We start from the raw sequence: 24,179 nt of genomic DNA, 5'->3' as shown, positions 1-24,179 counted from the left end.
AGAGGCCGAGCCGCCCTCAGGCTGGGCAGGGCTCTCACACGCAGAGTCTGGACGCAAGGCTCAGCGCTTCGGCCCGGGGAGGGAGCACGCACCCAAGGGTCGGGATTGGTGCCGGAGCGGCGGGAGGAGCCGCTCCCACACGCCGGCTGCGCTTGTGGGTGTGCCAGGCGGGTCCTCTAATACACGATTTATATGGCCTTCAATTCGCTGCTGCATCGGTGGACATTTGTAAGGGAATGCAAGGAAAGTAAGTGGCAAGACTCTGGGGTCTGGAGTTTTACATTGAAGATCAAGACATCGCAGCCTTCCGCACAGAATCGCTGTTGGGTGTTTAAATAAATTAAACCTTTGCTTTATTTTTTTTCCCTGTATAATACTGTGGGATAATTACACGAAAAGTGATCAAATTACTGTTTCTGCACTGATGGCATTGTGAAAAACGAGGTTCACTCTTTTTGAAATTTTAAGAAAAATTTAATAAAAGGGACAATTAGGAGACAGCAGCAAAAAGGGTGTTACGGCCGGGTGCTTTGGCAGAGATCCAAAGGCACAACTCTACATCCAAAAGATCGTCTTTAAAAGTGCATCGCTCATTTCATATGCATCACCATCATGCATAATTCATTTATTCTTTGGAGTTGCTAAGTATCATCCCATCAGTCTTATCTTCCTCCTTTGGCTCCATTTAGTCTGGTTTCGGGTTTTTCTTCTGATTAGATTCTCCAAGAATGTGAAGATTTTCTCTGCCTATCTTTTCTAAATTGACTACATAAACAATAGACATTCTATATCATGTATTACATTACAGAACCTAGGTAAAGTTTTCCTAACATTAAGGAACATGAAAAAAAAGCCAACATCACAATACATTCATAACAATTATTTAACATGAGAAAAGCCAACATCACAATACATTTATAACAGGCAACAGTCCTAAGTGCAAGGTGCTCTAGAGCAGCACCTCACGAGGGATAGGAAGACCCGCCAAGCCCGCCTCTATGCTTTCTGCCATTTCCTCCATCATAACCCAGCGTGTCTTCTTGGTGGCACTTCCGATGTGAGGAGTTATGATAACATTCTTCAGTTTTAAAAAGGGGTGATCCCTGGGAGAAGAAAAGAAATGCTCAGCTAGTCACTCACAGCACATTCATCTCTTATTTCATCACCTGCAGGCAGCCAGGGAAATACGTAAAATAATAATTAAAACAAAACCTAATTGCATGACCCAAGCATATTCAGAGGAGTTCAAAGTGCTGCCTAGCTTGGTGGGGCTTTATGCAACAAATCCTCCAAATGAGTAAGTGTGAATTTTATTGGGCTGGGATAGAAGGATTAGGAACATGGTTTCAGCAGGACTAGAGCACATACCTCATGTAGTCCTACTAACAAAATTACGCAACTTCTCACATGCTCACAAAATTTTACTCAGTTTGCACATCACACATACACCCTTTTATGTTTAACTTAAATACATGTCCTACCTTGGCAAGGGTTCAGGATATGTCACATCCAGAGCGGCTGCCCTAATAACTTTGTTTTGAAGGGCTTCCACCAAAGCATCCTGATCCACTACCAGACCTGGGTTACAGTAAGAAGGATATGTTTATTTTCACGTTCCCTACTGTCCTCTCAGCATTCTTTTGGGCACAGTGGTCAGGCAGACAGCAGGGCAGGCCATGGTTGCAGTGCAGAAGCAGCAGCAGAGTGTGGTGGAGTGGGAGGGGGACGCTTGGGTACGTGCATCAGGGAATTAGCAGCATGAAACAGAGTGCCAGGCTTCCAAGTAGGCTGTGCCACCCTAATGTATGTTAGCAGCAACACTGCATTAAATAAATAAAAGGCTTAAGTAGGAGATATATAAATACATATGGGCTTCTAACACTCCAAGCTCACTAAAATTTCAGAGACCTACTTTCTCATTATTATGGGAACACTTAAATGTTTTACTGAGCTATGACCATGGGCGTCTAAATAAACTAGTAATCAGAAAATTGACGGAAAATTTCAGAGGGACAGAGTCTATATTAGAGGTTTTCCCAGGACTTGTCATGCCAGCAAACCTTAATGTAGTTTTGTTTATTCTGCACCTTACCTCTGCTGATATTAATAAGAGTAGCAGTGGGTTTCATCAGCTCCAGCTCCCTCTTCCCAATCAGTTTGCGTGTCTGTGGAGTTAGGTTCACAGCCAGCAACACGAAATCTGACTGCTGGAGCAAATCATCTATCTTCTTACAGTAAACAGCTCCAATGGCACTTTCTTCTTCCTTTTTTCTGAGGGGACAATCCCAAAATTAAACTGCAGTAGCAAGAAACAAAGGAAAGACCAATTCACCAGTAGAGAAAATGTTTCTTTACTGTTATCTTCATGTTTAGTGCAAAGTAGTTAGCTGGTTGTCTGAAACTCAGTAAAGACAAAGGTCAAGCTATTTCCCACAATTCCAAGTGAACTGTACACAAAGGTGCAGCACTACACCTGTGGGGATGGAAAGTAAGAAATGGGTATCACATAAATGCACTGAATAAATTATAAACCAAATGCATTTCTGTCACAATTTCTGCTTATAATGGGGATTCTTTTGCTACCCAAAAGCAAGACTGATGTCTTGTGAAAATTCAGTAATTTAAGTAAGTCATGTGAAAATTACAGAGGAAACACACAAGACAGGGCAGGCATTAAATCTTTCCAAATCTATGTCAGCAACAGCCTGATTGCTCTGTGCATCAGTGCTGACTCACTGAAACCACGCACTGCAGGACCTGCTAGTGCACTCAATCTGTGTCAGGATGAGGTTGCCTGGCTCTCATCAAATTCCCACCAAAGAAAAGAATGGAATGGGCCTGATGGGAGCACAGGGGTACCCAGCACGTACACCTCACCTAGAAGACAGCAAACAAACTGGCAAGTCTGGCCCTTTATTGTCACATGGCTTTGGAAGGGTGAGATGTCTCTGCCTGAATCCCTGCCTCACCTAAGTCACAGGAGTTAAGTCCTCCCAGTTTTCTCCTTTCCTCAGTCCATTGCAATGTCACCACCATGACAGGAAGAACTCGGGAGCCCCAGCTAACGGCAAGAACGGTGAGATATATCTCTCCCATTCCTTCCTGACTTTCTTTCTGTATAAATTGGGAAATTATTGACCATCTTGAAACAACTTTGCCACTTAAAATAAAGAGCACTGTAAAAAGTGAAAGCACAGGGAAAAGTACAAATAACACATAAAAGCAGTGTCAAAATAGAGTTGCCTTGGAGCTGCAACCAGCTTTACCTCTGATTTCTGTTGTGGTACAAAATCTTCATTTCAAAGGCTTTGGCTCTTTCAGCCACTTTGTAACCAATGGTGCCCATTCCCACGATCCCCAGGGTCGCTCCAGAAACCTCAACCCCCAGCCAGTCAGCAGGGAAATACTCTGTGTCGGGGGAGACTGCCATCTCATGGCCTTGGAAGAGGAAAAGAAGAATTATGTCATGTAAGGGATGTTCCAGTATCTGGTTACTTTTCCTCCCTCTACTTTTTATCGATGGACAAGGCGGAAGCACAGGAGCAGTAATACATTGTCATTGTGTTTCTGGACAAGAAGTGAGTAATGCTGCACTGCACGCATGGCTGCTGACACTGATTTCTTGCTCAGGAGAGAAACATACCCAGCGTCTCTTTGGCAGGCAAGCAGGCAAGGAAGGTAAGGCCAAAGCAGCAAGCAAGCAGCAAGGTAAGGCCATCCAGTTCCCAGCTACCTAGCAGGTACACCAAGGCTGGCAGGGAAAAGAAACACAGAGCATGGTGGGCAGATTTCTGGACAGCCTGTTCGTAATGAGTCAGATACATGGCAACTTGGCAAAGACAGGCTTCAAGCCTCCTTGAAAATACATTCTTTTAGTCCCCTTTTATTATACCTTGAAAAGCAAGACTGAAATGAACAAGTACAATGAATAAGTGGCTGTGGGCTAAGGGAGAAGAGGCCTGAATTTAGGGCTGTCCAAAGAAGAAAAAGCTCCACCTTGCCAATATGCTGGTTTGGAAATTGAATGCAAGGTATTGTCAACAAGATAGATTTATCTTAACTTCTTCCTTTTCCCCTATTTTCCATAGTTATAGTTTTAAGCTAACTTTTGCATCAGCACACATTTTCTGCATGTTTTGAAGTCACCTTTTCTATGAAAAGACTAAGACCATTTCAGTTATTACCTTCCACAAGTCTCCTGGAAGATGCCAGCATCAAAGCCATCCCTAAGTCTGCAGTGTCAGTGGAAACAATAAACGGAGTATTGGCCACCTTCACACCATAGCTGGAGAGGAGTTTCAGGTCCAAGTGATCTATTCCCACTCCAGAACTTGCAACTACCTTCAAGTTAGGCAAGCTCTGGAGAAGCTCTTCATCAATAGCTGGTTTGTGATACCACATATAGATAGCTCTGATCTTTTTGCTGAGAAATGTCTTGTTTTCAAGATATTCTTTCATGGTGATGAGATGAAAACGTTTCTTCAGAAATCCAACATGGTCTTCATATACTCCATACCTCTCTCCTATACAGTCAACTAGCACATAAGGCAGTTCCTGACCCTCCATATCCTACAAAAGCAAAGAGAACCAAAGAACATGGTCTGAAGTGATCCATTATACCTTTTTTCCTAAAAGCCAGAAATTGATTGGCTCAATTACATGCTGTTTTCCCACTTGATGAAAGATAACCACTCCCACATGCAGAACTTTTTTGGGTTCTCCCAGTGTTATTCAGAAGGATGTTCAATTTCTATATAATCTTGTTAATAAGAAATGAAAACATAATTTCTGGCATACCAACTATGCTAACACTTAAACAAATGAGTGACCAGATGTTACCCCTTTTTAGCATTCAATATTCAACATTGAAAGCCAAAGTCTTGATAATTTAAGAATGTGGCCATATGAGTGGAAGGGTATCTTTTAGGACCAGAAGTTCTGCCACTTCTGCAACTATATTAAGCAATTATCATTGATGAGGTTATCTCAGCAAAAATCTCATTTAATGTAACAGAGCTATAATTTGTCAACTACGAACTTTGAAGTTACCCATGAACATAAATTTACCCTTTCTTTGGTCTCCTTCAGTGCTTTGCCAACTCTTCACTCTGCTGACACTGCAAAGAGCCAAGGCTGTGATCTCGGGTTAGAGCCGTCGCTCAGCCCGAGGCAATGCTCCCGCACCGCTCCCGCACCGCCGGCCCGGCTCCCCCTTCTCTCCCCCGACCGCCCCCGGAGCGCGGTGTCCCGGGGAGTCCTCCCTGCCCAGGGCGGGCTGAGCCCTGGCTGGAGGCGTTTGCCGCTGTGCCAGCCGGCCTACGCCTGGGACTAGAGACAGGAGGGAGCTGGAGCGGCGGCCGCAGGACTCTGTCCGGCCCTGAAGGGCGGCTGGGAACGGGCGAGATGCCTCCCGCTCCCAGCCCGAGCGGGGCGCGCAAGACCGCGGGAGCCCCCGTGTCCCGCCCACCCGGTGCTACCCACGGTGCCACTCCTCCGTGGGGCTCGGGGGCCTCGAGGCCGAGCCCTGTCCCCGCCCGGCAGAGGCGGTCCCGCGGTGCCGCTCGCACTCACCTCGCCGCGCCGGCCGCCCCAGCCGTGCCGCGGGGCGGAGCGAGACCGGCCGCCGAGGAGGGCACTGCCCGGCCGCCCGCACCCCGCCCGGGCCGGCCGCGGGGTCAGTGGGGAGCGGGGGCCGTGCCAGGGCACCCCGATCCCTCGGGGAGCCGAGAGAGAGCAACGGGAACTCACGAGTGATTGTGTGTTTTTGTGGAAGTGTTTCTGTGCTGTTCGTGGTTTCAGTTCAATCGGGATTTTGCGTTAATGTCCTGCATGCTGTTTTTTCCATACTGTCTTTGAAGACTGGACGTGGCCTGATCTTTCTGCTGGTCATTTACACTATGTGCACACGAGTTAACATAAGATGAAGAGTTGTCTCTGACCGACAGACACCTGCACACATGAACGTCTTTTCCAACCTATATGATTCTAGGAATACCCTCAAAAATTCTCTTTGAGACCTAAACAACTGGGACAGGCTCAGCTGCTTGGACACTTGAGATGTTATCCCAGCTACAGGCAGTCCTGTGACAATTTCAGCTGAGAAATGTGTGAGAGCTTTTCTGATAAGGTTACTTGGTCTGTATCGTAGAATCACAAAATTGTTTTGGTTGGAATGGAAATTAAAAGGCCATCTATTTCCAGCCCCTCTGCCACAGGCAGGGACACCTTCCACTAGACCAGGTTGCTCAGACTCCCATCCAACCTGGTCTTGAGCACTGGTAGGGATGGGGCATCCACAGCTTCTCTGGGCAACCTGTTCAGTGCTTCATCATCCTCAAAGAGGAAAATTTCTTCCTAATCTTCTCCATTCTACTACCTAATCTAAACCTATTCTCCTTCAATTAAAGGCCATTCCCCTTGTCCTATCACTACTTTTAAAGAGTCCCTCTCCAGCTCTCTTGTAGTCTCTTTAGGTACTGTAAGGTTGCTATAAGTTGTCCTCGGAGCCTTCTCTTCTCCAGGCTGAACAACTCTCCCATTCTGTCTTCATAGCAGAGGTGCTCCAGTTGTGTGGTAACTCAGTGGCCTTCTCTGGACCCACTTCAATAGGTCCACATCTTTCTTGTGCTGAGGACTCCAAGGCTGGATGCAACATTCCAGGTGGGATCCCACAAGAGCAGAGTAGAGGGGAAGAATCACCTCCCTCGATCTCCATACCCAGTGATGGGGATTGGGAAGTACAGCTTCAGTTCTCAGTTCACAAAAGCTGTGCTAAAGTGATTCCCCTTGCTGTGCAGGTGGTCATAATCCATTGGGGAGGATGCCTGGCTTCTGGGGTGAGAGCAGCTCAGGAGGCAGGACACAGCACTGCTGTGGGCATCCAGGGAAGTTTCTGCTTTCATGCTACAGAATAACCAGCCATAGGGTGCTGCTGTGTCTCTCCTGACTACTGCAGTGCTTTTCAAAAGAATGGATTACAAAATGCCGTCTTCTTGAATTCTGTCAAACACATTTCGATATGCTGAACATGAAGACAGTCAAATTTAACACCAATCCTCTATAAAATTACGAATAAAAAGACAAAATATAATAACGATTCATATCAATTACACAAAACCATAAACTGTCCTTGTTATCTTGGTGATGATTTTTGAGTATCAGTTGCTTACATGAATTTCAAGTTCAGACAGTTAAACTTTAGAGCAAAAGTTAATTGACTAGCAAAATGAAGTTACAGCATGTTAACTGGATTCTTAGTTAAGTTTACTTGCATTTTCTTCCTTAAAAAAAACCCAACAAACATAACATGATTACACATTACCTCTTTCACATAAAAAGTTTCCAAACTGCTTGGGTGATAAGATGTAATGAGTTAGCTTTTAACTTACTGCTCACCTGAGATTGAAGGACCTTTGTAAAGTCCCTATCATAGACACAAGTCATTCTACCTGTGAACTGAGGAAGGAGGCCTACCACATTTTAGTCTTGAAGATAAACCTTTGGAAGGGCAACACAGTAATTTGTTCCTTTGTATATCAAATCCACAAATTTGAATGAACAAATTGAAGGAGGAATTAGTCAGAGAAGCCAAAAAAATAACAGTCAAAGGAATGTTACTCTAAGCAAAAATCCAGGATATGCATATCAAATGTCAAGAAACTGGGTGTGTTACATGGTTAGATGTGGAGAGAATCAGATGGTTTCAAAGCTGTTTTGTGCAACTTGAACATCCAATTTTCAAGCTATAGTTCAGGAGCTGATACATCTCTACAGAAGATATATCTGTATTGCACTGTATGTGACAGTTGTCAATTGTACCAGTGCACTGTCATGTTTTAAGTAGATTTAGTTTGTAGACTATAGTGTGTTAAACTGAATTACATTGTGTGTACATCATTGCTGTGTGCAAGTTTTTGCTTATAGAAAGGGATCTGATAAACCAGCATTGTACAGAGCACTCTGAAATGAGTAAGGTCTGTGGGTATATAGAGAGAAGTATTACACAATCTGTGGACTTCATTCCCACCATTAAATACTGCCATTGGTGCCCATGTAATCCTGCAGGGTGAGCTGATGCCTGCAGTGTTAGTAAGATGCTTGCATAATAGTTGTTTCTTAGGATTAGGCTTTTGAAGTATTGCGTTACCCTAAGAGACTTTTGTATAATGTAATGTATACATTTCCCAGGTGGGTTGTACAGACTAGCTTAAGCATGAAGCTGGATAAAGACATACATCTCCTATGTCTGCATTATGTTTTATAAAACAGTATCATATGTGAGCAGGACTTGTAGGACAAAAAAGCTGAGGCAGGAAATCTGTATTCATGAGCTTGTTGTTTCAGGCAAGGCCAAACCAACTGATGCATTTGTTTTCAGTGGCTATAAACCATTATAAAGTGTTATCGCTTGCCCATCTGGTTGCTGTGGGTAAGGCCACCTTTCCCAGTAGACCTCTGTAGCAGCACTTTATTCCAGATTGTGTACTTTTTGCACATCAAAATGTTTCAAAAAACCTGAATCAATGGAGTGAACTATAATGGATCATCTCTCCTCTCATGTGGCCACTGCATTTTTGATCCACTTTCAGTAATCATGAGATTGAAGGTATTGTGTGTGAATCAACTCATCACTCCAGTGACTGACAGGCAGCTGTGTTTTCCCCTCTAAAGCACCCCACTGGCAGGGAGCACTTCTGAAACTAATCAGCTCAGATTCTTGAAATATCTGCAGAAGTAGCAGTAAAACTCCAAGCAAATGCCAAACATGTACAATTGTTTAAGTAGAAGTGAAGTACTGTATCCTATTTTGTTTGCTTTTTCACCTCTCAAGAAAAGTTTGCATGTGCAAAAACCTTGTGTGTTTTTTTGCAGTTTTAGGATATTGATCTAAGTAAAGGGGTTTTTTTTCTCTTTTCTATTTTATTGTAACCTTGTTTTTCAGATCTGTAATTTATTGCTTAGCCTTTTATTTTTAAATAAATTTAACTTATTTTTTCAAGGTTATACAGGTCACAATGAAAGGTGTACTGGGCACCTGTACCTCAGAGAGCAAGGAGGTACCTGGGGCAGTCTTGAAATTCTTGACAGCCAAGAATTGCTGCACCTGAAAAGCTGCAATGTCTTGTCTCCTGGACCTTCAAGAGTTGGTAACAGCATCATACATTAAACTGATGGGAGGAAGTGTATTTTGGCAAGCACCCATGACAACCATCTGCAAGACAAAGGCTCTGTAAAGATTCTTAAGGCTCCAGGCAAAATCCTGCCTGCACTTAATGGTAACTTTGCTATAAATTTTACTGATAAATAATCATACTATTCATAAAGTCACACTACATAACAAAAGGCATAGCACTGCCACTTTGTGTGTTGGTTTATTTGTCTTTTGGACTTGGATTAGACAACAGAAGTATAGCAACAACTGAGAGGGTGGCGGCAAACGGTTTCCTTCCAAGCTTTAGTGAGGTGGATGGACATCCTTGCTTTTAAAAAGACCTTTAGAGCTGATGTGGAGGGGAAAGATAAGAATAAAAAGAGAGAGAAAGAGAAGAATAAAAGACATGTGATATTCTTTCACACATCAGCTAGGGAGAACTTCACTGGGTAGGGGGAGACCATTCAGGGCTGCTAATATGTTTTCAACTGCTTCCTCCGTTATCATGTAGCTGGCCTTGTCTGTTTTAGTGCCGAGGTGAGGTGTTATAATGACGTTCTTTAATTTTAACAATGGATGATCTCTGGAAGAAAAGAAAAAAGAGTTAACTACTGTTGTTCATCTAACAGGAGTTTTACTTTAGCTTTTGTTTGAGCTTTTTATTTAAAGTTAATTTGATACAACTTTACAAGTCCACTTAGACCCAGAGAACCTGACCACCTATATTGAAGTAATTTTGGACTGTAATAGGACATACAAAGATTTCATAGCTGCTCTTTTCTCCAGAAACACACTTCTGCCATGAGGCAGCAATTTGAACTATGTCAGAAGAGAGGATTAAACCCTCCTGACACATTCACCCTACACAATAGTCTGAGCTGTAGTTATTTGCACACAGGCACAACTAGACCAAACTCCCCCCAACCCAAAATGCAGCCAGCACAGTTAACTCCAAAAGGCACCATCCTGGTAGAGCAGTCTTTTTACAGAAGCTAAGCAGTCTCTGGGCCCAGGAGGTTTGCAGTACTTCAGCCCTGTATTGTGGAAAGAAGCCTGTGGAGAAGGACACCTCGGGGCCATGCAGCAGGTCTTAGGCCTCAAGCAGCCTCCACCCATTAAAATTGGCAAACTGTACTTTCTACTAAAGCAATTTGCAAGTGAAGCGCTGCTGCAGCTTCATAGGGTAATTCTAAGCACTGGGTTTAATGCTTTCCCTGCCTCCTGCTGTTTTCTGGCTCCCGGGCTTCCCTTTGGTCTGTTACCAGCCCCAACATCTGGGCTGCCTTCCATTCATATTCATGGCACTTTTATCCAAACTCATGCCAGGGGCAGGGGGGCTGCCTCGGCCAGCTTCCTGCCTGCTGCAAGGATGCCTCTGGCTTCAGCAGGGCTCACCCATCCTTCCTGAGAAAAAAGCAGAGATGGAAACCTGGGCAGTGGTTCTGGGGAGGTGACATCCAAAGCTGCGGCCCCGATAACACCAGTCTGCAGAGCTGCCACCAGCGCCTCTTGGTCAACTACTGCCCCTGGTGTGGAATAAGAGTGTCTCTGAGTGCACCTTGCAGGCAAAGAGCAGAGAGGGAAGAGAGAAGGGATGGGGATAGGGGGGAATTTCTGCCATGCCTGATCATCCTTGGCATGCACACCAGCTGTGCTGGATGCAGCACGGTGCTGCGTGGAACACAGCAGGAGCTAGACCACACTGTGAAGCTGGCCAATGCATCTGGATGGTACCTCGGCTGATGTTAATGAGGGTAGCTGTGGGTTTCATCAGCTCCAGCTCTCTTTTCCCAATCAGCTTGTGTGTCTGAGGTGTCAGGCTCACCACCACCATCACAAAATCTGCCTGCTGGAGCAAGCTGTCTATCCTTTTGCAGTAAGTGGCACTGACAGCTTGCTCCTCTTGAGCTTTCCTAGTAGGGAAAAAAGCATTTCAGTCATGGAAACATTTTCTTCAATGATGTCACCAGTATACAAACTAAAGGATCTGATTATCACATCCATATAGCAAACAGGTGGTGAACAAAGGTGAATTTACTCTCAGCTGGGTGTTTAGATCCTTCTGGAAGGCTTCAAGCCCTACAGCACAGGATTGATTGTATGCCTGCCTCTCAGCCATTCCAGTGCAGGGTCCCAAGGGCTTCTTATGAAGTCTGCAAATGAACTATGGCTGAGCACTGAAGCAGATGGCAGCACACAGTCCATTCTCCAGGATCCCCTGTGCACCTCAAAGGATGCAGTCAGTGCTCAAACCAAAGGAATGGTATTCACCAGAAATCACCCATGCAAGCTCTGGGCATGGCAGTGGTCCTCATCCTGTTGGCACTCCCAGTAAGCCTGCAATTTTTTTATGAGTGACATCAGCAAGGCAGCTCTTTGCCAGTCTCCTGGCTGCCCCAGGACTTTCACAGAATAAGTGTTCAGCAGAAAAAGTTACCACAATAGAGACATTTTTAGTTTTAACTTTTCACAGTGCAAAAGAATACTTGCCATTTCTCATGTTCTTTGTAAATGTAGCTGCCTGAACTTTGGGAAATAAAGAAGCAATGATAGGGGATCATGTGTACAATCTTCTGCTTCTGATTGCAAGAGAAGGGCTTTAAGTTAGCTACTCCCTAACCTAGAAATAAAGAGGTCACACTAAGAAAATAACTTCAATGTAACTTTGACCCATGTGTCTCCTAACAAATGCACTTCACTGTTTTTTTTTCAGGCCAGTGACCAGAGAGTAAGTGGAAAAAGATCAGATTGGAACTGCAGGCAGTTTTGCAGCATGCAGAGTGCATCTTGATTCAGCACACAAGCTGGAAGTGTTACTGTACTTTAAAATAAGTAGGTTTAATTAATTTCTGTTGCACTGTGCATTGCTCATTCATCACAGCACTCTTGCATAAATATTACTTTAAAGACTGAAAAATATTAAACAGAGGGAGTTAATGATGATACACATAAAAAAAGAGTAAAGATATTAGTTCCTTTTTAATCTTTTCTTTGTGGTTTGTGAAGAAATTTTGAAAGATCTTAAGGAGCACTTCTTTTAAATGTGAGTTTGCTCAGCTGTCTTTCTGAAGAAACAAGAATGCCAAGCAGGCTAAAAATTTCTGGCCTCATTCACCCTTGTGATTTGCCTAGGGCTAGCTAAAGCAGTGGCCCTCCCTCCATCTGCAGTACTTATGGAGAAAAGCCTGGAAAGCCACATCCTAGCACTGCAGCTTCTCCCTTCAGTCACAGAGGAGTAAAGTTCTCTCAGGATAGGTCATAGTTCATAGCAGTAAATATTTATTCTGCTCATTATCTGCACCTTGCCTGATTGCAAAGGACACGAGTTGTACATGGAGGTCCTACTCACTTAAAATTGAAGAGCCCCTGTGCTGAATGTCTAACAAGGTTCAGATTCCCAGATACACAAGCTAGGAGGGACTAGAAAAAAGGGTGAAACCCGGTTAAATACTTGCTAAAATTCCTACTGGCTTGAGAAGAAACAAGGTTTTCTCAAGAACAGCTCTCAATCATATTGTGCCAAATACATGTTTCCTAATTTCCAGCCACTGCTTCAATAATATCCCTCCTGAACTTCAAAATATGTAGAAAAAATGGACAACAAATAGAGTTATGTTGTCACTATAGTATGATATTATAAGAATAAAAAAAGTATAAGCTTGATTTTCATTTTTCTGCAGGAAACCTTGAAATTTCTAATATAAAACCTAAATTAAGTTTCTAAGTGTTTAATCACCGAGTAACTCTTTACAGGACTGATTTAAGGCAACCATTCTTTTTTTTTTTCTTTTGTTTTAATCTAGGCCCTATTCCCTCATTTTTTGCTATATTTCTGACATAATTCCTTGAAAAGAAAATACTGACTATCTGGAAGAGTTTCTCCTGCAACTAGGGTCAAGACACATCTTTACCTCCGTGTCCTGTTGTGGTACAAAATGTTCATTTCAAATGCTTTGGCTCTCAGAGCAACCTTATATCCAATGCTGCCCATGCCAATGATCCCCAGAGTAGCTCCAGCAACTTTAACTCCCAGAATATCAGCTTCACAGTACTCCGTACTTGAAGAAATGGAAATGTTATGGACTGCAAGAAAACCACATAAATATGAATGGAGTCCAACACAGAGGAACAAGGCAAAAGAGTCTGGACTTGTGCTACTATAGCACACTTTTAATGGTTACAAACACATGATTTTGTATTATCCAAGGTAACTCCCCAATGTATCATCTTTCCCTGTTACATGTATATATGATAATCCAATTTATTCTCACCATATTACAAAAAGCCTTTTGATGTAATCTCTCCAAAAAGTTTATTACTGCTTTAGAGTTAGGAAAATATTGCCCTGTTCCTCATCAACAATCAAAATAATTATTGCCAATAACAATGGAGAGTTTGAAAATATCATACGGAGAACAACACTAGATATTGGGTTTCCTCTTCACATTTGCCACTCTCCTTGGAAAGAAAAGTGTGACTTCTTTAAAAATCACAACTTGCTAGTTTCTCTAAGAAAAGTCAAATTAATGGCAGGTAAATCTTGTATGATTTTTAGAAGCCACAAAAGAATTGAGATGTTACCTTCCACTAGTCTTCTAGCAGATGCTAGCAGCAAAGCCATCCCAGTATCTGCTGTGCTGCTGGAAACAGCACGTGGAGCATTAGCCATCTTCACACCAAAGCTAGCTACAAGCTTCAGATCCAGGTGATCCATCCCCACTCCTGAATTCGCAATCACTTTCAAGTTTGGCAGGCTCTGGAGGAGCTCTTTGTCAATTACTGGTTTGTGCCACCACAAATAGATTGCTTGGACCTTTTTACCTACAGCCTTTTTGTCTTCAAGAAATTCCTTCATGGTGATGAGGTGGAAATGCTTCTTCAGGAATGGCACATGGCTATGCAATATCCCACGTATGCCACCAATTTCATTTACCAAAAGCCAAGGTAGTTTTCCTCCTTCCATGATCTGCACAAAGAAGAAAGACACAAAGTGTCAGGAGAAAGACATATTACTATTTCCAGACATTTTCAAAAATAATCACTGCCATGTCCTGTTTCATGACATTTATGACAAGAGATCTTATAAACCACATAGGAAAGTAAGAAAACCAAGACAAGCAAGCAGCTCTTTTAAATATACTACCAATTATACACAAGGTGTCCACACACACACACAGAGGTATTCACATAACCAGTCTGAACAAGTTCTGTCCTTTGTGATCTCTAAGATTTCATATTACTGCTACCATGCTCAAAACACAACACTTACTTCTCAGTAATTACTTGGTTTCAGACCATGAACAGTCTGCAGTAAATAGTGCAATAAATCTCCTTTGCTACCCTGAAATCACAAATTATCCTAAGTGCTTTAGAAAAATGTTGGACCAAATCTACTTCATGAAAATAGATTGCATAGCTTCATCATGAACTTTGAGTTACCAGGTTAATTTTTAAATGCTTCATTGCTGACATTTTTGCAGCCTCCTGTCCTGAAGAGACCCCAGTGACTGCAGAGCCTTTTCCTAAGCTAACAAAATAACTAAATAGTAGATGCTTAGCAAGTGTTTTCCAAGGATATATGCACTCTAAATTATTTGTTTGTTTTTTTTTTTTTTTTCCAGAATCCCTGACCATCTGGTCCCAAGAGGGTCTGTGAACTGACAATTATTTTAGGGGTTTTTGACAGACTATTTATAGCTACCTTTGATTTTCTGTAGCACTTTTGGGAAGAGCTGTGGGGACAGTGTTCAATGGCTGAAGCTCTCAGAATAGCAATCCAGTAGCAATTCTGTTGCCTTGTTAGTATTATTTCACTGTTTCTAACTGAATGTCTAACTCTTGACCTGTCTACACTTCCTGTACTAGACCTTCATTTTACCATGCCTTCAGGGAGCCTGACCATATTGCAAAATAATGGAAAAGCTTTCTGATTTTATGGAGGTGACAACCACTTCACTGAATTTTCTGAATTTGTTGATCGCTAATAGGAAAGAGAATGTAAGAAGAAGCTTGGCTCCGGGCTGCAAGTCAGGACTGATCACTAATTTTGCTTCATGTTATGCCCTCACCCATGTGATTTCAATGGTAATTCTACCATTCTTTCATGGCCAGTCAAGATAAAAGCATCATTTTTTTCTGCATGGGGGAACCAAATCTCTTGGGATTTATTTTGGTTTTCAAAAGATCCCCTCATGAAAAATAGACATTTTTTCAACAACTGCCTTTGCTTTAGCATGTAGATGAAGCAGGGCTCTTACATTAGGAAACCTTAGGCCTATGATCACTTCAAAGAACATTTCTTCAGTGTTTTTATATAAAAATAGAATATTGCAATATTGGCTGAGAAGTGTTTCAGGATACAGTCAAATTTCTGCAGGGAATCAATGCTCATTCATCTTCAACAGATTTGAGAGCGTTACACAAACTGCCTGGTGCGCTTGCTTATTGTTATGTAGCAACAAGAACTGGGAGCAGAAGATGGGTACTCATCGAAATAGACTGAAGGTATCAAAATGCATAACTACTCAGTTAAAATCTTTTAACAAATCTCTTTTATTAATTTCACTTTATTTTTCGGAATTGTAACTAACAGAACAGATCAAGTCTAGTAAGGTGACAGTTTTGCACCACCATGATGAGCAGTGCAGGAACAAGTTGCTTTTCTTTAGCTTAACAGTGGTAAGAAATAGTGCCTTCCCATACACAGGAGATTTAGTGGATCATCTGGCACTCATCATTTGGGAAATACTTCACTTGGAATGGGTTGGCCATTGAGAACAGCCAGCATGTTTGCTATTGCTTCTTCTGCCATCATACGGATGGCTTGGACTGTTGCAGTTCCAATGTGCGGGGTTATGATGACATTATTCAAGTTCAATAAAGGATGATCTCTGGAAGAAACACAAAGAACACAATGTATTACACAGGGAACTTACTCTGCTGCTATCCCATGCTAGTTGTGAAGAACTGAACCTCAGGAAATAGCAATGGCACATTGAGACCAAAGCACAAAGCTGTGGGACGCTTGCTTACGCATTTCTTCTTCCTCTCCATCAGTCTCACTTGTGGCCTGGCCCATGAGTCAGGCTGGCAAAGAACCGACAGATATGGGAAGAGGAATGACTTGTCATTTATTTATGATTGTGCAAGACAAGCTGGGGCTTTGCCCTTACACAGTTAATCTCCCCTTGGAGATCAAGATTATGAGCACACTTTGAACACAGTTTAAAACATTTCAGATTAACAGAATGGGAAACAAGTTTCTTTACCTTGGCAGAGGCTCAGGGTCTGTCACGTCCAGAGCTGCAGCCCTAATAACCTTATTCTGGAGAGCTTCTACCAATGCATCTTGATCAATAACTGCACCTGCATTGAAATGAAATCCTGATATCCTGATGAATTAATGAACACGTTTTTACCTAGGAGGTGGGGAAGGTCTCCAGGGTCAAGTGAAAAAATTAGAGGATCTTCATCTTGTTAGAAAGCAGAATGCCTTTCTAATAATCATTAGCCAAACAAACCAAAGATTTTATTTATTAATCTTTAATTATAGTATGATTATGGTCCACTGCATAAGGCTTTTCCTGGGATGAGACCAGTTTCGGTCCTTTCCTTTTTTTGACACTTTCTGTATTATTATAAACAAATCATTTAGTCTCTGCAGACTTTCCACTCTTTTATCCCTGCTTTGTTAACTGTAACAATAATCTCTCTCATACGCTTTTTCAGTGCCAACAGATCTGTCATCCCATGTGAGGCTTCCTTTTACATTGCTGTTCCAAATGTTAATGTTTTCTCTTGCATCCCGTTCTCCCTGTTGATGATAAACCTTTCAGTTATTTCCACTAAAAACCACTTCTCTAGGATAAGGCTAAAGAGAACCAATCACCTACTGAGTATCCCTAATTTCCATAGGACCTTTGAAGACAGCATATGATCCACATAAGTCACCCATTTGTAGACTGCCAGCTACTTCATGACTCAAACAACAGAGGGATATCACAGACTGAGGTTGGAGAGGGAAATGTCAACACAATGAGACAAAACACAACCTTAAGTGTGGAGCCACAAACAGTGATTTCAGATCCTCCTACCTCGGCTGATGTTTATGAGAGTAGCTGTGGGTTTCATCAGCCCCAGCTCCTTTTTCCCAATCAGTTTGCGAGTCTCAGGAGTCAGGTTCACAACCAACATAACAAAGTCAGATTGCTGCAGCAAGTCTTCCATCTTTGCACAGTAGTGGGCACCAACAGCCTCTTCCTCCTCCTTCCTTCTGAAGGAAAAATGCACACACCCCCAAATTGATACAACTATTTCGAACTGAGTTTAACAATCAATCAGCCCTAGAAGAGTTCCAGAACAGCACAGAAACTGAGAGGTTTGAGGCCAAGGTAAAGGGTAAGTCATTCATAGGCACAGGTGGTGGAATGGATGCAGAAAGGATGTGGGCTACAGGGAACAAGAGGCTAAAGGAGTGGTGGGACACTGGAGGAGTGATGTATATGTGAAAGCAAAGCACACAGGCAATATCAGGTTAGGAGACTGGGGATGTAGTCAGACCCCACTCTTCTCTCCTGTGTCCATGCCAATTCCTGTGAAGTCTTTCCTTGCCTGACATGCCAGTTAGGACTTGTGGTTGAAAAGAAATGAAGAGGAAGTGAAGTGTGAAAGAAAGGGAACTACAAATCCATGAGAAATTAAGACCTTTGTCATGGGTGCCTGTGTGGTGAATGATCTGGCTAGGCTGAGGAGGCTGGCTGGGAAGAACAGGGATGGTGCCAGAACCCTGAAGAGGAGTCTGACAGGACAGGGGACACCACGAGGGCACAAGACCTAGTTTGCTTGGGCAACATCTCCAGAATGCTTACATGGCCCTTGTTTCAAACTGGTAATGGCTAACCAGGGTAGGGCAAGTGCAGGAGGTGAGGGGGAACTGCTTCCGGAGGGAAGCAGGTGGAAGCCAAAGTGAGGAAGTGGTGACACGCTGGTGCTTGTCACACTGCTTACAACTGCCACAAGTGCATAGGAAGGACAGGGACAGAGCAGAGTTGTGGCTTCCATTACTGTCCCCTGGACAATTAAACACAGAAACCAGATGTCTTTACCTGCGGTTTCTGTTATGGTACAGGATCCTCATGTTGAAGGCTCTGGCTCTCTGAGCCACTTTGTATCCAATGCTGCCCATCCCAATGATCCCAAGTGTCGCTCTGGTTACTTCCACTCCCAGCCAGTCAACAGCAAAGTACTTCGTGTCTGGAGACACCACGATCTGGCAGCCTGTGTGTAAACACATGCTGAATGGGTACAAATCACCCATAAACGTAGGCTTGGGGGAAAGAAAAGGTTTCTCACCATCACAGCAGTGGGGCTCTGGAGCACCCCTTACAAAACACTTTTGTTGACTTTGACTAGTTTACAGAAGGGCCTGGATGGTGCCAATTCCTGCACTGAGGCCTGAAGCCAGTAACACAGTGGGATCCTGGCTGGCTACTGTGCTGGAAGGAATGACTCCTTGGGGAATTAGCTCTTCCACAGCTGGTGTGTTTTCTTGGAAGCTCAAAAATGGCTTCTTTGACACCACCCTGCAAGCACTGACTTCACTTTCTTTTAGCTGGGGTAAATCTCACCATTTCTCTCCTGAATCACAACCTAAAGCAGCCTCACTGCTTGAGTAAAGGGGAATGTTTCAAATTCCAGCTCAGCAAGGGGTCTCTGTGAGCTTCTATACCAAGAACTTCTGGTTCAATAAGATGCAATAGTGAGAAAACATCATGGGGAAAGAGATGTTATTTCATGGTCAGGGGTGGAGCGGCAGTGACAAGACCATGAGTCCCTAAAGCCAGAGGCAGCTTCTTGTGATAATCTCTACTGACACCTTCCTTCCCCAGAAAGGCATTGCATAGCAAGGATGTGGGGAAAGAACCTGCTTTTAGGGACACAAACTAATGCTGGTGGTACAGTTTGAAATAGCTTTGTCAAAAGGATTATCATCTATTTCAAAAATAATGCTGATGCTCTTCAGGAAATACAATCCATTGGTTTAGACAAACTCATCACAGAGGCAGGAAAAAGAAGAATTTGTACTAATTACTGCTCTGGAGTTGGAGATGTGGCCACTAATACTTTGTATCATCCTGTAGCTCCTAATGCTTCTTTCAAGGAGAAATGGAAAATGGTGACATTCAGTTTGGATGCACTTTGTATTCAGTTTTTACAGCTATAAACAACCCCCCCAGTGAACAGCCAGAGAAGAATTAAGCCCCAGGCATTATTCCAAACAGGATATCACAAGACTTTCAAGTGCATAATTTAGACAAAAGCCTCACTCTTGTCACTGTTGCTCTAAAAAGAAGTGGGACATAGGAAAAGTAGATGCCTCTGAAAAGTTTTCCCTGTAAGAGCATCCCAAATGTTGATTCAGACACATCATTCATCTTTCTATCACAGAAAAAGTGAGATATGCCAAGGAAGCAGCTAAGAAGAAGTAGTAGGACCAGGAAAATTTACAACATTACCTTCGACTAGTCTTCTGGCAGAGGCCAGCATCAAGGCCATTCCTATGTCTGCTGTCGGGTCTGCCACGGCGTGTGGGGTGTTGGTCACTTTTACACCAAAGCTTGAGATCATTTTCAAGTCTAAGTGATCCACTCCAACCCCAGAGTTTCCAATTACCTTTAAATTAGGCAGGCTTTCTAGAAGCTCACGGTCAATAACTGGCCTGCACTCAAACACAAAAACAGATTGGATTTTTTTGCTCATTTCTTCTTTGTTTCCAAGAAATTCCTTCATGGTGATAAGGTGAAAGTGTTTCTTCAAAAGTGCTGCAAGGTTTTCTAGCACACCATGAGTTCCTCCTATATCCAGAATCAAAACACCCGGCAACTCTTTTTCTGCCATGACCTGTGACAGGGAAATAGAAAAAATACTCCTTTATTTAGGAGAACACCCTGAAAGGAGCAATGACGTTCCTTTAGAAGTTACCATTTAAATTCACACATGTAAATCAGGAAACTGATGGAACTCAATAGTGCTTTTAATCCACGGTCACTTGGTACTAGTGTGGTACATCACACAACTTCCAAGCACTTTTACCAAGTGCTGATTTAGACTATAACACCGAGGAATATCCATACTCTTCTATCAAAATCCAGTTCTACAAGGTGTTCTTCTTAAAGAGTTTCACTTTGGTCCTGAATCAATATTGAGTTAATATAACTTTAGCAGCTTTTCTGGTAGCTTACTCACCGATGCCTTTCTACAAGCACTACTATGAAACAGAGGCCACTAGAAATTTACTCAAAGTTTCTTGCCTGTTGGTTATGGTTGGTGAAGCCACAGGCAGTGTAGGGTGGCACTGAGGCCCAGATGGGTCCGACAAACTTCTGCCAGGGATGGTTGAGGTCTAACAAATTTGCACAATGAAGGGCCACCTTTGGATAGCTGTTAGACTGCTTGCCTTCAGTGTTTTAAACATTCAGATCTGTACCTGAACTTACCTCATGCAAAATTTAGCACACCCATGCCTATATGAACCAGTGAGGAAGAGCACTAGAGGTGGTACCATTGACAACACAGTCCTTCATGCTAGAACTTTCCTCTGCCCTGAGTTTTGAGCCCAGTCCTCTCTATAACACTCCTGCAAATGCACTGGGCCCTGCAATAAGATAGGGGCTCCACAGATAACCAAACACTTAATTTAACCTCTTATTGGCAAAAATGGTAGTTGAAGATTTGCTGCATATCTTAATAGGTGTGCCTAATTTCCTACAATTCTTTTTGCTGTGCTCCACTGACTTTTGGTCTCCATCCCATCATATGTCCTAGACTTGTGTCCAGAAACCTGATGTTGTGCTAACTGAATCAGAACAATTTTCCACAGCAGTATGCTGATTTATTATGGGCACACAGTGCTGGCCAGAGGTGTCCTGCTGCTTCACTCCTCTCACAAAAGCCTTCTGTGAGTAACCAGAACTCAAACCTGTAACAAAAAGGTGCCAATGTAGATTGGAAGTTTTTGTGAACCATATTTACCCTTGTTCTGAGCAAACTCAGACTTATCCCAACTGCATCTATTAAATGCTTACAATCTCAACACCAGTGCCGCTGCTTTATCCTGGCCTTGATGTGCATTTCTGCCTCAGTTTCAGTTGGCTGCTGTACACGGGCTTGAAGGAGCCTCCATACTAGGACACATCTGCAGTTCACCACAATGTCTCTGATAATACTATCTGGTTCTCAACAGCAGCAAACAAAGCAATGAGATGAGTGGTGAAACCAAATTGCAAAGGAAGACCATGTTTTTGTACACATCTCATCTAATTTTTTGCCAGGTGGAGTTGCCAGCCCCATAGGGTTGTGAAAACTGTGCAAATTTCCCCAGGTATAGTCTGCATTTCTTAAGAGTATCACACAACATCACTAGGATAAACTAGATCTGTGTTCCAGAATGAATGATGCATAGAAAAAAGGAGGAGTTGATGTCATATTGTAATGGCATTGTCCAGCTTAAGTAGTGATAATCTTGGATGACAGCTAAACCTTATGCTGTTAAGCAGGGAAAACTGGGCACCAGACATGACCAAGTGACTGGCAGATGCCAGCGAGGCAGCACTGTATTACTCCATTTGCTTTCATCACCACCTCCTCCCCATTACAATACACCACCCATGATGGGCAGAGCCACACTTTCATTTTGGAAGCACATCCTACCCTTTGCAAGCAGAAAGGTGACCCATGAGGAAGCCTCTAGCTATAAACAAACCAGCTGGTGCACTAGAAACAGGCTAGTGGCATGTGATGGATCTTTTCACGAGTGCAGGCATGCTGAGCCTGCCACCATTCCAGCTGTGTTTGATGCGCACACGACCCATTCTTTGCCTGCAGCACTGTGTTCAAGAACTGGTGTTCTGCTCGTCCCAGGTACAATCTTAAAAAATCACACTGATAGCAGGAAACTAAAAACACTTAAAGGAACCTTGCAGAAGGAAGGGGGCTCTCCACATACCAACCTTTGTCTCAGCATTTATTGTTCGTCTTCCAGCACTACATGGGTGTGTCCTGTACCTCTGTTTGTAAATCACACTTCTGTGACAGCGATGTCCATGAGAAGCAATAACTTGATGAATAAATTTGTAAGCCAAATTTGATTGGCCAGACACCAAGGGAACCAGTTTCAACAGACTGAATGCTTTGCTCCTGAACATAATTATTCAGTTATCAGATGTCTTGTCCAGTGTGCTAAATGTAACACCTGTCAAGGATATGACAATTTTGGTTTTGGACTAGTATCATCTGCAAGATCACAAAGTTGTTGTTGTTTTTGTTTGGTTTTTTTTAAAGTTGTCTCTACTCCTTTTGTATTTACATAAGACTAGATGCTACCATGTAGGTCAACAGTCATAATCATATATAACTCATTGATATAAAGTAAGTGTACTAAGTTCCGGTCTTGGCATTGCACAGAAAACTTTGCAAATATTACTTAGATTGAGACAATGGGGCAAATAAGAAGGACTACATTTAAGTATTAACTTCAGTGCTAATTGAAGCTGGCCTTATTTCATCTGTGGAGCCTGACTCACTCCCTACTCGCAGATTTGTTGGCTGGCACTGCTGTATCACTTTGGACTTACCCAAATCACAGCAAAACAAACCTATGTAATTTTTCCTAGCTCAGTTTTCAACTAAAGTTAACAGCCTGCGTTACCCAGGATAAATTCCTCCCACTAACTTCTTCTAAAGAAGAAGACTGATTACCCGAAGAACAACCAAAGCACTAACCAGGGCTGGTTTCTTTCTAGCGACGTGCCCTTCACAGCTCCATCCGGCGGCAGCTGGGGAGCCGAGAGCTCACAGCTCCTGCTCTGGGCACACCCGCTGCTGCCCAGCCCCGCTCGCTTAACCCCGCCCTGCGCGGGCACCGCCGGCTCCAGGGCTGGCGGCTTCCAAGGAAGCTCCGGCGCGGGGATCACCGCCCCCGCTGCCTCTGCTCTTGTCCGCAGTCAGACCGGGGTGCCTCTCCTCTCCTCTCCTCTCCTCTCCTCTCCTCTCCTCTCCTCTCCTCTCCTCTCCCGCCGCCGGACGTCCTGAAAAGACGATAAAGCAAAACGAGGACTTGGATAGTTTCTGGAGAGCTCAGCAATTGTGGGGCAAAGTTATTTGTCACAAATTCACATTGTTCTCTACAGCCCAAGCTGCACCTTGTGTGGAATTTTTATAGTGGAAACTATGCTTTTCTCCCTGCCTGCTGCAATCTAACCTTTTAAATGAGTGTCTACTGTGGAATTAAGGAAACAGACCGGTCTGGGATGGCCTATGCCAGTGGCCAGCTCGATTCTGGAACCCAATGCTGAAATGCGCTGATTTCTCTGCTGACCACTTCCACTGGAACGTTTGCCCAGTGTGCTCCCGTGGTGGCCTTTTGGTCGCCAGAGCGACGGGAGAGCTCATGGCACCCAAGTGCGAGCCTGGGAGTGGCTGGGCAGTGCAGCTGCCACGGCAGGGGCGGGTCTGCGGTGGGGCATGAAATTTGTCATTGCTGTGGGTGAATACACCGACAAAAACCTTCCACAACCAGGAGGTGCAATAGCACAGACCCACAGAATGGCTGGGTTGGAAGGGACCTTAAAGATCATCTAGACCCAACCCCTCTGCCATGGGCAGGGACACCTTTCACTATACCTGGTTGCTCAGAGCCCCGTCCAACCTGGCCTTGAACTTTACCAGAAATGGGGCATCTACAGCTTCTCTGAGCATATCTCTTTGATCAAATCCCATGGAGGTACAGGGAATGTATTAACATCATAGAGTGGTCAGCAGCAGAGAGTCGGAGATCCGGGCTCTTATGACCTCTGTTTCGTCCTCCCTGTGCTACCCGGCATCACCGATCCCCACGGCATGGCTCCACATCCCACCTGCGAGGGGGGAGGCGGGAGTCCCTGGCCAGCGGCGCCACAGGCCCTCCCCCTGGGACGCACCCGCGGCTCGCGGGCGGCGGGGTCTCCTCCCGTCGGGCAGCGCGGCTGTGCCG

The 24,179-nt window shown here is 43.8% G+C and overlaps 3 protein-coding genes across 7 annotated transcripts; all 3 read right to left on the bottom strand.

Moving 5' to 3' along the window:
* Positions 1-452: 452 nt before the first annotated feature.
* On the bottom strand, positions 453-5,634 carry LOC116440840 (probable 2-ketogluconate reductase). 3 transcript variants are annotated; one of them, XM_032102083.1, is made up of 6 exons: positions 5,572-5,634; positions 4,185-4,569; positions 3,267-3,438; positions 2,093-2,271; positions 1,482-1,578; positions 453-1,103 (listed from the first exon to the last, which is right to left on the bottom strand). In XM_032102083.1, exons 2-6 carry the CDS (start codon positions 4,564-4,566, stop codon positions 950-952), a joined length of 984 nt encoding a protein of 327 aa, XP_031957974.1. In that variant the 5' UTR covers positions 4,567-4,569; positions 5,572-5,634; the 3' UTR covers positions 453-949. The 3 variants fall into 3 exon arrangements, with proteins under 3 accessions (XP_031957974.1, XP_031957963.1, XP_031957982.1); XM_032102072.1 differs by lacking the exon at positions 5,572-5,634 and adding an exon at positions 5,068-5,509; XM_032102091.1 differs by lacking the exon at positions 5,572-5,634 and adding an exon at positions 5,068-5,509 and having other exon boundaries at positions 1,082-1,166.
* Positions 5,635-9,346: 3,712 nt separating this feature from the next.
* LOC116440796 (probable 2-ketogluconate reductase) lies at positions 9,347-15,584 on the bottom strand. Of its 2 annotated transcripts, none has more exons than XM_032101964.1 (6): positions 14,421-15,584; positions 13,733-14,117; positions 13,063-13,234; positions 10,886-11,064; positions 10,581-10,677; positions 9,347-9,734 (listed from the first exon to the last, which is right to left on the bottom strand). In XM_032101964.1, the coding sequence occupies exons 2-6, from the start codon at positions 14,112-14,114 to the stop codon at positions 9,578-9,580; spliced, it is 987 nt and encodes a 328-aa protein (XP_031957855.1). In that variant the 5' UTR covers positions 14,115-14,117; positions 14,421-15,584; the 3' UTR covers positions 9,347-9,577. The 2 variants fall into 2 exon arrangements, with proteins under 2 accessions (XP_031957855.1, XP_031957863.1); XM_032101972.1 differs by having other exon boundaries at positions 9,605-9,734; positions 10,547-10,677.
* Positions 15,585-15,685: 101 nt separating this feature from the next.
* On the bottom strand, positions 15,686-24,160 carry LOC116440784 (probable 2-ketogluconate reductase). 2 transcript variants are annotated; one of them, XM_032101942.1, is made up of 8 exons: positions 24,064-24,160; positions 22,931-23,235; positions 22,159-22,400; positions 19,666-20,050; positions 18,256-18,427; positions 17,245-17,423; positions 16,420-16,516; positions 15,686-16,041 (listed from the first exon to the last, which is right to left on the bottom strand). In XM_032101942.1, exons 3-8 carry the CDS (start codon positions 22,351-22,353, stop codon positions 15,885-15,887), a joined length of 1,185 nt encoding a protein of 394 aa, XP_031957833.1. In that variant the 5' UTR covers positions 22,354-22,400; positions 22,931-23,235; positions 24,064-24,160; the 3' UTR covers positions 15,686-15,884. The 2 variants fall into 2 exon arrangements, with proteins under 2 accessions (XP_031957833.1, XP_031957842.1); XM_032101951.1 differs by lacking the exon at positions 22,159-22,400 and having other exon boundaries at positions 24,064-24,159.
* Between the last annotated feature and the right edge of the window lie 19 nt (positions 24,161-24,179).

This window comes from Corvus moneduloides, chromosome 1 (genome assembly GCF_009650955.1).
Source record: "Corvus moneduloides isolate bCorMon1 chromosome 1, bCorMon1.pri, whole genome shotgun sequence".
In the NCBI taxonomy this organism is placed as follows: domain Eukaryota; kingdom Metazoa; phylum Chordata; class Aves; order Passeriformes; family Corvidae; genus Corvus; species Corvus moneduloides.
The sequence above is the reverse complement of the archived record's forward strand: the minus strand, read 5'-3'. Positions and strand labels throughout refer to the sequence as shown.

Coding starts and splice junctions, on each gene's coding strand:
- LOC116440840 (XM_032102083.1), bottom strand. CDS start 4,566: ATGGAGGGTCAGGAACTGCCTTATGTGCTAGTTGACTGTATAGGAGAG. Junction 2,272..3,266: donor TACCACAACAGAAATCAGAG/GTAAAGCTGGTT, acceptor TTGTCCCCTCAG/AAAAAAGGAAGAAGAAAGTG. Junction 1,579..2,092: donor TCTTATTAATATCAGCAGAG/GTAAGGTGCAGA, acceptor ACTGTAACCCAG/GTCTGGTAGTGGATCAGGAT.
- LOC116440796 (XM_032101964.1), bottom strand. CDS start 14,114: ATGGAAGGAGGAAAACTACCTTGGCTTTTGGTAAATGAAATTGGTGGC. Junction 13,235..13,732: donor TGCTAGAAGACTAGTGGAAG/GTAACATCTCAA, acceptor GTTTTCTTGCAG/TCCATAACATTTCCATTTCT. Junction 9,735..10,580: donor TCCCCAGAACCACTGCCCAG/GTTTCCATCTCT, acceptor CTTTTCTTCCAG/AGATCATCCATTGTTAAAAT.
- LOC116440784 (XM_032101942.1), bottom strand. CDS start 22,353: ATGTTCAGGAGCAAAGCATTCAGTCTGTTGAAACTGGTTCCCTTGGTG. Junction 18,428..19,665: donor TGCCAGAAGACTAGTCGAAG/GTAATGTTGTAA, acceptor GTTTACACACAG/GCTGCCAGATCGTGGTGTCT. Junction 16,517..17,244: donor TCTCATAAACATCAGCCGAG/GTAGGAGGATCT, acceptor ATTTCAATGCAG/GTGCAGTTATTGATCAAGAT.